Here is a 15,321-nt window from a genome sequence, read left to right as displayed (position 1 = left end):
TCTGCTCTTCTGCTGCACTCGGCGAAAATTTCATTTCGGGTAACTTAACTTATTACATTTTTCTGAGAGTGAAAACTGAAGAATGTGTTATAATGCAAAGCCTATTTGTTTCACTGTCGTCTGAGTAAATTGTGTTACAGGTCTGTTCTGCCCACTCAAATTTTGAAACAAAACCATGGCAGCAGCTATTGGAAGGACATGCCATAATATAACCAAATCACTTGTATTTAATGCTTTGTGTAATAGTCCAAGTACATTGAAGATAACTAGACGATGTAATTCAGTTTTCAAAACACCTTTCTTCCAGTGCAGCCGCAGTTCCCCCATAAAATATTTTAAATACTTACCTGTTGGCTGCTCATCATTATACCGACACTATGGTAAGTTGCAATATACTTTTAACACGTTCGCTGCTACGGACGTTCCGGAACGTCAGCCGGGCCCCGGCGCCAGGAGCTAAGAACGTTCCAGAACGTCACCGTTCATTGTTGTTTAACGTTGCTATGGATAAGCCAGCACGTCACTAGCGTTCTATATTTCTTTGCAGCTCGTGGGGACGTACTTTTCTGACAATAAAAAATATAGTTTCCCAAATCACCACCAGGGTCGTTTGGAACAGGGCTTTGTTTTACCTCTTTCCTGCTAGATAGCGACACTACTTTACCGACTGTAACCTGGGTAGTGCTGCTATCTATCAGAATCACTTAGTACTATATCCAAAGCCAGTTTTATTGCAGAACATTGCCATCCAGTATAACTACTGTTGTTTTTACTGTAATTCAGTGTATCGGTGGCAATGTCACGCAGCGGCCGAGCGTAGTTCAGCAACTGGCGCCGTCCCGGCATCTAGCGCTCAGCAGCGAACGTGTTAACAAAGCATAGCCTTCATGAGTTTATAAATTCTTTTAGTTTTATTTTGTCACAATAGAGTAAGTTAGTAACTTGTAACAATTAAATCTTCAAACCTTTGTTGCTCTAATCCTCATTATTATGTTTATCTTTCTTGGTTTGTCCGCTGAACACTAATTTTTTACTTTGGATTTGAATGTTTAGCCACAGATAAAATAGACCCGCAGAAGATTCTTGAAACGGCTTTTCCACCACCTAAGGAGAGTGTCGGATCAAATCCAAACAAAGACCAGCGGGAGAAGAATGAAGAAGACGAAGAAGAACTTCGAAAACGTGAACAGTCATGGCGCACAATGAAGCTGTCACTGATTGCTATGGGCAGTTCAATCGTGCTTTTGGGTGGATACATCATTATTTCTTTTGGTTAGTAAAAATCAAGCATAGGCTTAAGTTTACCGGTACATACTTTAGGATGATGTAACTTACAGTAATAACTAATCCACTGAGAGCGAAATCATTGAAGTCAATATTTAAGTTAATCAATATTACAAAATAAGTAATAATCTCCATCTCAATTTGGCTTTTAAAAAAATCATATAACTACCTTGACTTTCACTAAGTTAACTCAGTTTTTGTGAACTCAGTTTCGGAGGTTCTGGATGGATCGCAAAGTGTTGCAGGGGTTTTCTGCAATCTGTCCAGGGCTTTTGATTGTAGACCATCAACTTTTAACCCTTTGCACTCCGGCAAAAATTTTTTGGTCCTAGCCAAAAATGCCGGTACTTTGCCGGATAGGCCTAGCCAAAAACTCCAGACATTTTTACTAATTTTTGTAAGCGTTTGGTAAAATTTATGTATCTTCCTTGTCTGATCAGATAGAGACATACTTTTTGTTTCCTTTTATTCCCTATGAAATTCTACATAAAAATAAGTGAAAATAACCCATATCAAATATAATTTTTTTTTTATTATTTTTTATTATAATACGTTTGATTTCTTATTTTTAGAAAAATATTATGTTTGAACGTGTATATCTAAAAAAAAACCATTGAGACCATATATAATGTTAGTATTCTCAAATTCTCTACTTAGTTCTGAACAAAACACCACAAGTTCCATGCACCTACCTTGAAAAATGAAGAAGTTGTAGGCAAATTTGAAAATTTTTGTCCGAACTCCAAAATACTTGCATCTTGATAAATGAGGGTTACCCCAAGACTGTATCACAAATCATTACATTTTTCAAACTATTTCTTCCAAAAATCAAATTTTGGTATTGTAAAAGTAATATTGTAGAAAAAACTCAAAATAAGTTTTTGTGTAGGGCCTTTAGCTTAGCACTAATGATTGTTGAAAACGCAAAATAAAAATGTCGAGAATATTCAAAAAGTAAATCTATTCAACCACATTAATTTTTACAATACTCAATAAAACATGCCATGCAAAAGTCATAAAAAAGTCCATGCAGTCAATCATTGAAACACAAGAAAAAAAACTATTTACAAATTATGCAAACACAAGACAAAAAAACTATTTACAAACAGGAATTGTTATTATTTGGTGCATTTGTGTTCGCCGAAGCAAACGCCATGTAGTCCTTTACCACAACGAACACATATTGTACGGCTTTTTTTCCTCTTGCCTCCCATTCTTGTGCTAAGAGGACTGCACACACAGCAGTTCCTCTCCTGTCTTCCAGGTAAAGATGTGATGCCAAATTGAGTTTTGTTATTTGGTCCATCGCCACGACCATCTTCTTTTTGGGCTCTACTAGGATTCTTTTCTTCGTACCACTGTGAAGACAGCGCCTCAATAATAGAAATGGTAAAGTGGTATCTTGAAATTACTTTTCCGCTGGTATTTTCTGAGTAAATTATATAGGCATTTAGGAGGATTCTTGCAAATATGTTAAAGGTGACTTTTTTCCAATATTTTAGGGTGCGTCTCTCATCCAAGTAACAATACATCATTTGATCATTGCCGTCAACACCACCCATGAAACGGTTGTATGCATCAATCATTTCAGGAATTTCTTTTACTAAATTTTCATTTGTTCTTTTTTTTATTTTTTCAATAGACTTAGCAGTATGTTTAGATGATAATAAAATAACTGGGTTTTTCTGACTTTTTTTCTCTCTGAAGCCTAAAAATAAAAGATGGTCATTTCTCATGTAGGTCTTTTGGCCAATGTCGAATTTTTCTTTTAGTTTAGATGGAATGCCTTTTCTATTCCTTCGTACGGTGCCGGTGATGAATGTAAGTTTCTCATACAAACTTGTAGCTAAAGGGATACTAGTAAAAAAGTTATCCATGAAAACATGGTAACCCTTGTACAGATACTGGCCTATCTCAAGCAGTTTGTGGACAACTTTGTAGGCTAGGCCTGTGGTTTTCTGTCCAGTACTTTTTGTTCCCTTGTAACAATAAAACGCAAGGCAATACCTCGAAATGGAATCGCACAGCATCCATAACTTTACACCCCATTTGTGATGGTGTTTGTTTGGGAGGTATTGCAATAACTGAGATCTTGATTTAGTTCCGATCAAACTTTCATCAACCGACAACTCACGATGTGGTGTGTAGTACAGCCTAAACAGTCTGTTGGCGGCTTCTAGCAGGGGCGAAAATTTTGCACACGGGTCATATCCAGGCTCCCCAATTTTAGGCAAATTTGAATTGTCTACCATATGAAAAAATTGAATAATACTTTCAAAACGAGATCGACTAAACATCTTTCCGTACCAGGGAGTATATTGGGAGTCAGATGTTGCCCAGTAGCTCTGAATTGTCGGTTTCCTATTTAGGCCCATATTTAAAATTACTGCAATAAATGCCTTCATTTCAGCTAGTGTTACCGGTCTCCATTTATGGGCTCTAGAATTAGGGGTCAAATTATGTAGATGTGATTCGATGTACTGATTAGCATACCTGTTAGTTTCTCTTACAAATTTTGTTAGGATTGTAACCGTGAAAAATAAATAAAAATAATCAATCGGTTCAGAATCACGAGGAGGACAGTGCATGGACCAGGTTGTTCGAAAAATAAAATGTCATGGTCAAATCCAGGGTCATCACTTTCATGGACAGGTTTCCATTCTTCTTCACTAGGGTCCATATCTGGTGGAATATCAGGGTCAGGGTTAGGGGTTACACAACGTTCGGAATTTCTTATTACATCTTCAATAGTAGCATGTACTGTATTCAAGTTCAAAAGGGGTGCATTTACATTTACTTCGTTGTTCAAAAGGGGTGCATTTACATTTACTTCATTGTTCAAAAGGGGCTCATTTAGGCCTACATTTTCTTCAAGGACATTTTGGATTAAATCTACATTATTGGTATCATGCAATTGGGTATCATGCAATTGATTAGTTGAGGGATTAGGCCTACCATTTGAAGCTAGGTTAGGACTAGGCCTACCTGAATTCAAAATAACAAACTCAACAGGCCTACTTTCAGCTATGTCACTAGGCCTACCAAGAGGCATATTTCTATCACGAGATTTTGTAGGTTGAGCATCTTCATCTGAACTTTCTTCCTCTGATAAAACATAGTCAGGGTCTTCATCAGTATCATCATCAAAACCTGACAAAACATCACTTTCGTTTTCACTATCAGAAGTTTCAGAATCTGATATGTTTTCCACAAAACTGTCACTCAAGTCATCATAAACACCAACACCAGATTCCACTACGTTTCTAAATAGTGTATTTTCGCTAACTGGTGATTGTCGTCTGCGTCTTTTACTGATATAAATATCTTCATCAGGACTGTCTGAATCTTCCATTGTAAACTAAATAAATAAAAGGTTAAAATTTTACTCTAAACAAACTGTAAACAGAAACATTAGCAGTAAACATAAACAATAACAATGCAAACAGCAAACAAACACCGACCTCCCAGTTACTGCAGACAGCTGGATTGCGTCAGCCGGCCAGCGCCATAGACCACAAAAACAAAAGATGACAAGCACAAAATTACAGCTACGAAAGGAGAAAAAAAGCATAGAGTAATATTTCACAACTCTTTCTAACAAATATGTCATAATATTAGCGCGTTTGGACTATTTATATAGCCAGTACGATCGATTTTACTGATGACCGATATTTCGGACGTCGGATTTTTCGGGAGATTTTGCTGACGTGCGATATTTCGGACCACGGAGTTTTTGGCCGAAATTACAACGTCCGATAATTCGGACGTCGGAGTGCAAAGGGTTAATCTACAAACTAAGTAAAAAACATTGGTATAAGAGAAAAGGTCTTAGGTCTATCTCAAACTACCTAAGTTACTAAACAGGAAACAACGCTCAGTGCCTAGTTTACAAACAGAACAAACGGTTTCTGTCAGATGGGATAGTGTCCATTATGGCGTACCTCAAGGCTCTATTTTAGGGCCATTGCTATTTCTGATTTTCATTAATGACCTTGATTCAAATATACGGTATAACAGACGGTAGTGTATTTTTGTACGCTGATGATACTAATGTCGTGGTAAAAAACAATGGTTTTCAGCAATTAGAACAATCAATTAGGTAAAAAAGCTTTGGATGAACTTAAAAATTTGTTTTACAAAAATGGTCTTTTGATGAATGATTCTAAAACCCAATTAATATACTTTAAAATTATTAATTGTGAAAAGTTTGAGAATTTATCCTGAGGAGAGCTAAAATCAGTCTTCTACAAGGTTCTAGGAATAGGCCTACACTTCGATTAGGCCTATAAACTAAAGTGGGAAAATCATACCCAATATTTGTCTAAAAAGTGAAATTCGTTTAGGTTTGCAATAAGTGTAAATAGGCTACAACATCAATGGATGTAGCCTATGTAAAACGGCTTACCACGTCTATATCGAATCAATAATTAGCTATTATGGAATAGTACTTTGGGGATGTCAGCCCCAAACAAAAGTTCTTTTTAGCGCTCAAAAATCCATAGTGAGGACTATGGCTCGAGTTAAGAGAAGAAAAAGCTGCAGATCTTTTATTTAAAGATATTGGTACATTAACACTTACAAATCTTCATATAGCCCTAGGCCTAGTTGAAATTGTTAAACTAATGTTCAATGATATTAAAATTTTTGATGACTATAAATTCAACCATACCTATCCAACACAACATCAGACAAATTGATATTTCCTCGGCATAGGCTTTCATTCTATGGAAACTCTCCAAACATGGCAGTAAAAGTTAATAATAAATTGTACAGCATTTTACAAAACAATAATTCCAAGAACTTTGCCCTTACATCTTCTCCTACAAAAACCCTACTACACTGTAGAAGAGTTTATTTTAAGGACACTTTGTAAAATGATATGCCGGATTATAAGTTCTTTTCTGGTTATTTAAGATATTTTTCTTCTGTTAACTTTAATAGTTTTAGTTTAGGTTTACAGTAGATTCCCTCTTATCCGGACATCGGTTTAACCGGATTAAAATCGGTAGAAATTACATCTCTTTAACTGGCCAATTTTTATCAGCACATTGGTTTAACCGGACTAGATGAGCAGGAAGTGGGCGGTACTGAAACGACTGTTCTCGTGGGAAAGAATTTAGACCCGTGATCACGTGTCTAAATACAATGCTCTCCTAAATTTATTTCAAATATCACAGTAAACGGTCCGTTTCAACAAGTTTTTGGGGACGTCGGTTTAACTGGAAAAACTGCTATCCGGACTGGCCTCAGTCCCGAGGAGTCCGGATAAGTGGGAGTTTACTGTAGTTTATATTGTGACGACACTCCAATCTTTTGTACCTTGTGTATTTTAAGATGTGATGAGTTAATAAAGAATTTTAATTTTGAATAAGTAAGTTATTGTTAGGCCTAATTATACTAAAATAAGTTGACAGCGTTTTTAGAAAACCTTCACTTTCTACCGCAAATAAACTAAACTGATAAGAAATTACAGCTGCGAGCGTTGAACGTATATATACGCAACTCAATCTGAAAGTCACAAGCGTACGACGCATATGCGTCATTTAGGTATTTTAAAGTTGTTTCTTGGCCGTCAACAGTTACTAGAGGTGTACTGATGTCATGGTTATATCACGCCAGGAAGGTGGAGGGGCCCTAGGTCATTTGGTATTGGTATGGCATTCCCTGGATTGTAAGTTATTTAAGGGGAGATTGGGTGTGTTGACCTCTGGTATGATTTTTGCATATAATATGATCAAGGACAGAATTATGTCATGGTTATATACTGTAGGAATGTCGAGATTGGTATGGCGTTCCCTTGAATGTGATTCATGTAAGATATATTTATCTTAGTCTCATTGTCTTAGAGAATAATATATATTAACTAGCTGACCCGGCGAACTTCGTATCGCCTAAGTTATAGGTTTCCCCTAAGACAGACCGATGGAAAGAAAGTACCGTTACGTTTAATTTTCAAGATGATCTCGTTCGCATCGCTCAATCACATCCTGGTTGAAGTTCGTTCGCTACGCTCACTCACCTTTGGGTTGGAGCTCGTTCGCTGCGCTCACTTGCCTTTAGGTTGGAGCTCGTTCGCTACGCTAACTCGCCTCCAGGTTAGCTCGTTCGCTACGCTCACTCGCCTCCAGGTTGAAGTTCGTTCGCTACGCTCACTCACCTTTTGGTTGCAAATTAGCTGTTGTCATAAATGTAAAAGAAATAATAGTGCTGCACCCTGTTGGTAATCCTTGTAACTTTAATGCTATTGAACATCATAGAACAGAACCAACTTGTTTAATTGAAACAGCTGTTAAGATTCATTAATTCCATTTCTCATAAGGTTAACATGGGAAACTCCAGAGCCACTGGGGCGGAGCCCTTTTAAGAATTTCGAAACGGGAAATAGTTTACGTCCGATTCGCATACCTACAGAATTTACACACCAAATTTCATAACGATCGGTGAAGTCGTTCCGGAGGAGTTTGCAGACAAACACTGTGACACGAGAATTTTATATATTAGATATATTGTAGATGTATTTATATATAGTCTCTTGACCATCTACTACGGCTTTTTCTATAGCCATTTGAGTTACGGCATGCTACTCTGGAGTCACTACTCGAGCTGTGAGGCAGTGCTGAGGTTGCATAAGGCGGCCCTGCGTGTCATAACGTCTAGTGCCTGGCGTGAACATAGCAAGCCCATCTTCAGAAGGTTAGGCGTGCCTACATTCTATCCGCGATGTCCACCATCATGCTACATGTAGCTGTACCAAGATTGATATACCTAGATACCGCCTAACAAGGACCCAACGCTGTTTCCCCGCTATGGCATGGAAGCTGTCCAATAAGCTGAGAGCTTGATAAACCTCGAGTCCAGGAAGTTTGAGAGAACGATGAAAGATCAGCAAACTCTGTTTGCCTATTTCTCCATCAAGGAGTTCCTTGAGGACAATTTAGCAAGTAACTGACTCTCCTTCCACTCCACCCACCAAAGTGTGTGACCTATTTTTGTTCATTTGTGAGGATCACACCCATTCAATTGAAATATTAACGCTTTTGCCACAATTGTGTATTTGAGATTTTGATACAGAAGAAGATGGATGGTGATCTTTTTCCGCAGGAGAATGTTAGAATTTTTCTGCGATTGCGGTGAAAGATAATGTTTCCTTCACCTAGGGAGACATTAGGGATTTGGCCGCCATCGTGAAAGGGACGATAATGTTGTCTAAACGACTGCAGGAGATATCCTGGATTTGGTTGCAGTGACGGTACATTTGGCCACAGTCACGAAATACGTTGATAATATTTCCGTGACCTATGAAGATATTCAGGATTTTGCCGCAATCATTGAAGATGATGATGCTTCGGGAGATGCCATGTCAATTCCAAGTGTAAGCTTAGGTGGCCTGTGATAATGTTTTTAAAGTTTTCTTGGGAGAGGGAGGCACTGGTAACCAATCGTGCGGGGGGCCGTGGTTTCTTACCGGCCGCCACTGATTCCATGGGTATTAATCAGAATGTGATTGGTTCAGCAAGATTTATTATTTGATGTACTTAAAATGTTTGTTTCAGGAGCGCCTCTGCAGAATGAAGACGGTTCCTTCGAAGAAGACGAGTTCTCCAGATTACCTACTGTCTCACAGTATCTCAAGAGGGCTTACAGAAACTCAAGTCTTTATTTAAAGGTATTAAGTTACAACCGTGTTGTCTCTATCAAAATCTTATCTTATTGTCCTATTTTAAAGAAATGCATAACTTCTCATCACTTTTCAAAGGCTGATGAACTGGTGGATATCATGTTGAAGTGGGTGTTTAGAACAAGCCTAAAAAATCTTTAAAAGAATTTTGTTACATCAACTTTTCAACTTGTTTCGCAGATGATACAAGAACCGTCACGCAAGAAGCTACTTCCAGATCCTGTAACATACCCGTACATTCAGCCACCCTACACACTAGTACTAGAGATGACGGACCTTCTAGTGCACCCAGAGTGGACCGTGAGTTGATAGTTCTAGTTGCCGTAACGTATATTCCCCAAAGATATACAATACGTTATATCTATATTGAACAGGTCAATTTGAGATTTAAAAATTGTTATTCTCCATTGGGATTGGAATACAGTATTTCATCTAATGTATCTACCAAAGCTTATAGCCTATGTATAACCTCTTCTGTTGGTATTGTGTTGTTGTGGTATTATTATGTGAAATGTGTTACTATTTCAGTACAGTACCGGGTGGAGGTTTAAGAAGAGACCCGGGGTGGACCAGTTCTTGGAACAAGTCGCACCTCCCTTGTTTGAAACTGTAATATACACTGCAGAACCAGGAATGGTAAGTAAAAATATCATTTGAATAGTCAGTAAATCTATCAACTCATTCATTCAAGACTTATCTTTGCCTTGACCCTTTGACAAAGGAGTTTTTTTTAAATTTTATATTAACCAATGTATTTTTGTAGTTACCATTTAATTTTGCCTGTTATGGCATATGCATTTCAAGGCAATGTGAACATATTTAATGATGATATATATATGAATTTGAACGGATGGTGTTTTTGGTCTCTAGGGACCTCAAAACAAAATTAAATCGGTCCCGGATCCAGGTCTTACCATGAGTACTATGGCAATAGCTTATTCCATATATGGGAAATTCACTTAAAAGAACAAATCTGTGTCCTTTTCTATTCTAGTGTTAAAATAAGCAAAACTGGTGCTATGTACAATTCACATTAAACCCACTAAGCCAGACACTCTTTTTCCCACTGGCTAATCCACACTTAAAGTAAGATTAAATTTCCATATAGTCAAGTTTTAAAATTCTTAATATTGACAGTTTTTAGAAGCGAAATAATACATTGGGTATAGGAATTAAGATCCAATCTTTGTTTCAAACTACACAAATCATGTTGACTAATGTTGGCGACTGCTGACAGATTGCCTTCCCCATCCTTGCAACGCTAGACTCCAAGGGCAGCATCATGTACCGTTTGTTCAGAGACGCGACGGATTACATTGACGGACATCATGTCAAGAACTTGGACTGCCTCAACAGAGACCTTAAAAGGGTAAGCAACACTAGGTTAATTGTCCACCATTGGTATAGCTATACATAGTCTACGCTTTTATCACTTGATACAGTGGAGATTTTGTGTTGGTTCTGCCATACTGTAAAGATTCAAATGCTTCCAGCAAACTTATTGAAAGCTTGACAGTTAAGAGTTTTCTTGGAAAGCTCGAGCCGAGCTGAGTACTGAAAAATTCGCTCGTAAATACCCATCAACTCGCACACCACTACCATGGTACCAAATTCTCAATCAATTTATCTGTACACTTGGGAGTATTGTTAAAAAATCACTGGTTTTGATTTATTTTAATCCATTTTTAAATACAAAATCTCTGAAATTTCCAATGTATACCATCCAGTACTCTAACCCGTTCAGGGCAAAACTTAAAGTATTCAAACAAGAATTGATAATAGAGGCAAAGCGCATGATGTTTTTAAGTTTTACTGTTTTTAAGCCCTGTTTATTGATTCACAGGTTATAGTGGTAGACTGGAATCCAGACTCGGTGAAGCTACATCGAGCCAACACCCTCCTAATTCCTCAGTGGAAGGGTGATGTCGACGACACTTCACTTATAGAACTTGCGGCTTTCCTCAGAAGTAAGTCATATTGACTTGTGATACTAAACAAAGCATCCATATAAGGCCCAGCTAAAGCCAGTTTTTAAATATTTTTTTACTCAAATAGCTTGTTGTTAAATGAGCCTTCTGAGCTTGTATTTTTATCTTTTTATACGCTAACCACAAACGTGAGAAGCATCTAGAAAATAGAAAAAGGTTTCTTCAACCCAGTTGAGTTCTTGGAACCTCATAGTCAAAAACTTTATAGTAAGGGCCATACCTTGAGAACAAATTAATCTAATTACAGAAGTAGACAGTGGATACTTGCTTATCTGGCCTGTTTATGATTCAATAATGCCTGTTTACTGAAGCCCGATACTTCTAGGTGTCAATACTGCTTCAGAAAAATCTAAATAGGGATACAGTAGATGGTCAATCATACAAAACAATTGGGGACTGCCGCTGTTCGGATAGCTGTTTTTTTTTCTTAGGATGGCTGGTCAATTACAGTATAAATTATTGTGATGTGGAAAGTGATTAGGGACCTCTTGTAGGGAATTTTTGATTTTGAGTTATATATATATTTAAATTCCTTATTAATTTCCGAATCGATTGGTGCAAGTCCCACGCATGTATGATTTTTGTTGTTAAAGTTATAGGACTTTGAAATTTTGTTATGGAAAAGTGTCATTTTGAGAAAAAAAAAATCAAATACACATAAAATCAGTGTTTTTCGTATTTAAGAAACGATTTTGGTATCAAAAGAAAGCTTAGTATCCTCTATGAAAGAAATACAAATTTATTTCTTAACTTTAAAAGTTTTCATTTAAATAACTTAATTGTTTTATTGAAGCATGTAGTAAAAATCGCTGTCAGAAAAGGGACCTCTTGTCGGCCCTATGTTATTTCGCCACAAGATAAGAAAAGGTACCTCTTGTCGGGACCGCAAAATTTGTGAAATATTTTGTTCGTCGTGAACTGAACTTTGTTTTAGTTCTCTAAATTTCCACTAGAATGCAGGACAATTCATTTTTTGGACTAAAATCTGTTTAAATACCCCCACCGCAGTAAACCTGCTGACTAAGCGAATTTCCATTAGCCTGATAGGATTTCACATTAAAATGCCTCTTTAAAAATATCATATTTATTCCCTATTTAAATAGAATTAGTTTAACGAGTACTTAGGTTTGCTGCAACAGGGAGGGTAAAAAGGTGGTTTTTTTATGTTAATAGTTTAGTAAGAAATGAATGGATTTTCCAAATTCGATCAAAATATGTTCATAAACAAGTAAACTACAACAGTTGACTTATTCTCCATAAGAATAACATAGGGATTTTAAATTTACAATTTTTTGGAATTTTCTCTGTAACCATTAGGCGCACAATAACGCTTCAATATACTAAATTAATAAATAAAATAAATAAATTATAATAAATAATAATAAATAAATAAATATAATAAATAATAAATAATAATAAATAATAATAATTAATAAATAAATAAATAAATATAATAAATAATAATAAATAATAATAATTAATAAATAAATTATTAAATATACTAAATTATTTGTTTTTTTAAGCTCTACAAAATGGTTTGGAAATAAATTGTAAAATTTTGTGTTTTTAGGGTCAAAAATGGGAAAAACCTATTTTTACCCCATAAAACCTCCCATAAACCCCCGTTCCCATAGTCCGATCATGCTGGTTCGCGAACTCGTTCGAATAAATGTAGGTTTACACGTTTGTACCAAATTTCATCAAAATCGGATCATTTTTGCTCGAGTTATCGTGCTGACGGACACATATATATATATGTGTATGAATTTGAACGGATGGTGTTTTTGGCCTCTAGGGACCTCAAAATGAAAAAATAAATCGATCCCGGGTCTAGGTCTTACCATGAGTACTACGGTAATAGCTTATTCCCTATATGGGAAATTCGCTAAAAGGGAATATTAGAAATGGGACCTCTTGTCGTTATGGCGAAATAACATTGAGCGACAAGAGGTACCTTTTCTCATACCATGCAGAGGTTAACAAAATGATTTATTTCGACCTTTTGCATCTTCTATTTGAGATTTTAACCGATACTTACATGTTCTATGTTAAATGAGCAAAAAGGGACCTCTTGTCAGAGATGCAAAATTTTACATTTATTATTTATGTAGTTTGACGTTGAAAGCCTTCATTCTAGTTTAACTGGTTTGTGTTTACAACCTATCTTTAATGTTTTATCCTTACTGGATGTTTGTTTATCAATATTGACTTGTTACAGCGATCGCTGACAACCAGGTAGACGATGTGAGAGACGTTTTGTTGCATTACAGTCAGTATGATGATCCGTTAGAGACATTCAAGGAGCGACAGATCAAACTCTTGGTAACAATCTTTGAATAACTCTATTGTTTAAACTAGAATTTTTTAATATTAATGTCTTGCATTCACAATCTAGGGCATATATGCCCTAGCCGAGGAAACTGTTTACACCGTACCTTTTTAAATCATTTAACCAGTTTAAACTGTATACATTACTTCAGGCTAGGCCTAGAGGGATGCATCATTTTCACTTAGTTCAAATTCCTTGGTGATTTGCAGGATTTGAGTCAGGGACCTACCATTAGACCAGCTCGATTTCTGTTTAAGATTATCTCTAGCGGTTGAAATAATAATGCTTCATAATACGATGAATGGGAATGAAAGAGTGTAGTGGGAAAAATGTAATGTTCTATCTTCTTATTTCATAGCGTAGACAAACTATCAATCTCATCGAATAAACTGCAAGATATTTTATCCCTCACCCCCCCCCCCCCACCTTTTAGGATAGAGTTAGTTTCTCTCAACCTACTTTCTTATGAACTCCTATATTATGGCTAAATAAATATATAGGATGGAGAGGACACAGCCAACTCACCTGATGAAAGGTTACAGACGTTTCAAAGAGCACATAAAAACACACACATCTTTCTTGAGGCGAAATATCAAGTATTATTATGTGTGTGTTTTATGTGCTCTTTGACTTGTCTGCAACCTTTCATCAGGTGAGATAGCTGTGATCCTCTCCATCCTAGGCTATATAGTTATTTAATCCAAGCTAAATGCTTTTTCCTAAAAACATAACCTTATATTATGACTAAGTATTTTATCATTTGAGTTGTAGTCTAAGTAAATGGTTATCTAGATAATGTAAAAAAATCAAATGTAAATTTTACAGTTGTTTGTATTGTTGCGATGGAGACCAACTCGTAAAATGTCACCTGCACTAACAGGGCTGCTTTAGTAATTGGGCTGGGCCCAGGGGAGCAAGAGGTTTTAGGTTTCTTGGGTTGAAGGAAGAGAAAAATTTACCCAGGAAGAAGGGGTGCAATTATGTCTCAAGTTGAGCGCAAACAAACTGTGGGCCTGCGTACTAACTTGGGGATTGGGAAAAATCTCTAACCGAATATGAAAAAACTGTGTATATCATTCTCACAATAATGGTACAATAACCATTATACATTTTTACAACTAATTTAGTTTTGCAGTTTTTGCATCACACTTTCATAGAAAGACTCCAGAAAACAACAGTCTCCCATTCATTTTACCTTACCTTGAAGACCATTCAAACTATTATTTTTTTATGTTAATTTTTTGCTCTTATTCTTGTTTTTTTAATGATTTGGTTCTTTTTACAAAGTCGTGGTTGTCCCAAAAATTGTTCTCCTCTTGGTAACTTTTTAAAAATTGTACAAGAATTTAAACCTTTGCTTAATCTTTTTGTTGCAGGAGGAAAGTAAAAAATTAGAAGAAGCGAGGAAAAAGGAACCATCAAAATTTCCTTGGAAGCCAAAAAGTTTTTAAATAACACTGCCTACTTATGCTTGTCTGCCTGTCAACTAGTCTGTAAATAGTACAGTGCAATGAGTTTTGTTAAGACTGTTCCATTACACAATATGTTCTGTTCCTTCGATGGCTTTATCACCTTAGACCTTTTGCATTTACTGTGGTTTTGGCTGATGTGTTCATTGTGGAAGTATCGACAGAAGTGATTTGGACCAAACAAATGTTAAAAACTGTACTCAATTTGGAGTTCTGAAGCGCCAGAACCTGTTTGAAGATATTGTTACACTAATGTTAAGTGCAGTGTTATTTGTGTTAAATATTTAGTTAAATATGTTGTTTTGTTTTATTTAACCTAGTTACGTCTGTTGGTTTTTACCATCAATTTATGATTTTTGTTAGGTAACGAATAATGCAACTAGGCACTAACCCATAGCTCCTAGGATTTTTACAGCAGGCTACAGTATAGTCCCGCTATTCCAAAAATCCACCTACTCTTTCAAATTATTAATTTGTAGGACGTCAGTACGAAGCTAACGTGAAATTGAACGATTTCACCATTCAAAGTATTGAAATAGTACTTGTATAATCAATAATTGTAATTGAAAATAT

The 15,321-nt window shown here is 36.3% G+C and overlaps 1 protein-coding gene across 1 annotated transcript; it reads left to right on the top strand.

Annotated features, from left to right (window-relative positions):
* On the top strand, positions 1-15,043 carry LOC129004310 (mitochondrial import inner membrane translocase subunit TIM50-C-like). Its single transcript, XM_054432842.1, has 9 exons — positions 1-380; positions 1,054-1,272; positions 8,838-8,950; positions 9,143-9,262; positions 9,491-9,598; positions 10,200-10,331; positions 10,806-10,929; positions 13,169-13,272; positions 14,656-15,043. Exons 1-9 carry the CDS (start codon positions 176-178, stop codon positions 14,728-14,730), a joined length of 1,200 nt encoding a protein of 399 aa, XP_054288817.1. The 5' UTR covers positions 1-175; the 3' UTR covers positions 14,731-15,043.
* The last annotated feature ends 278 nt before the right edge of the window (positions 15,044-15,321 follow it).

The sequence above is a fragment of the Macrosteles quadrilineatus genome, unplaced genomic scaffold, assembly GCF_028750875.1.
Source record: "Macrosteles quadrilineatus isolate MER2022 unplaced genomic scaffold, UCM_ALF_1.0 Scaffold_9__3_contigs__length_116548681, whole genome shotgun sequence".
Taxonomy (NCBI): Eukaryota; Metazoa; Arthropoda; class Insecta; order Hemiptera; family Cicadellidae; genus Macrosteles; species Macrosteles quadrilineatus.
Note: the sequence above shows the minus strand (reverse complement) of the source record. Positions and strands in the feature narration are given on the sequence as shown.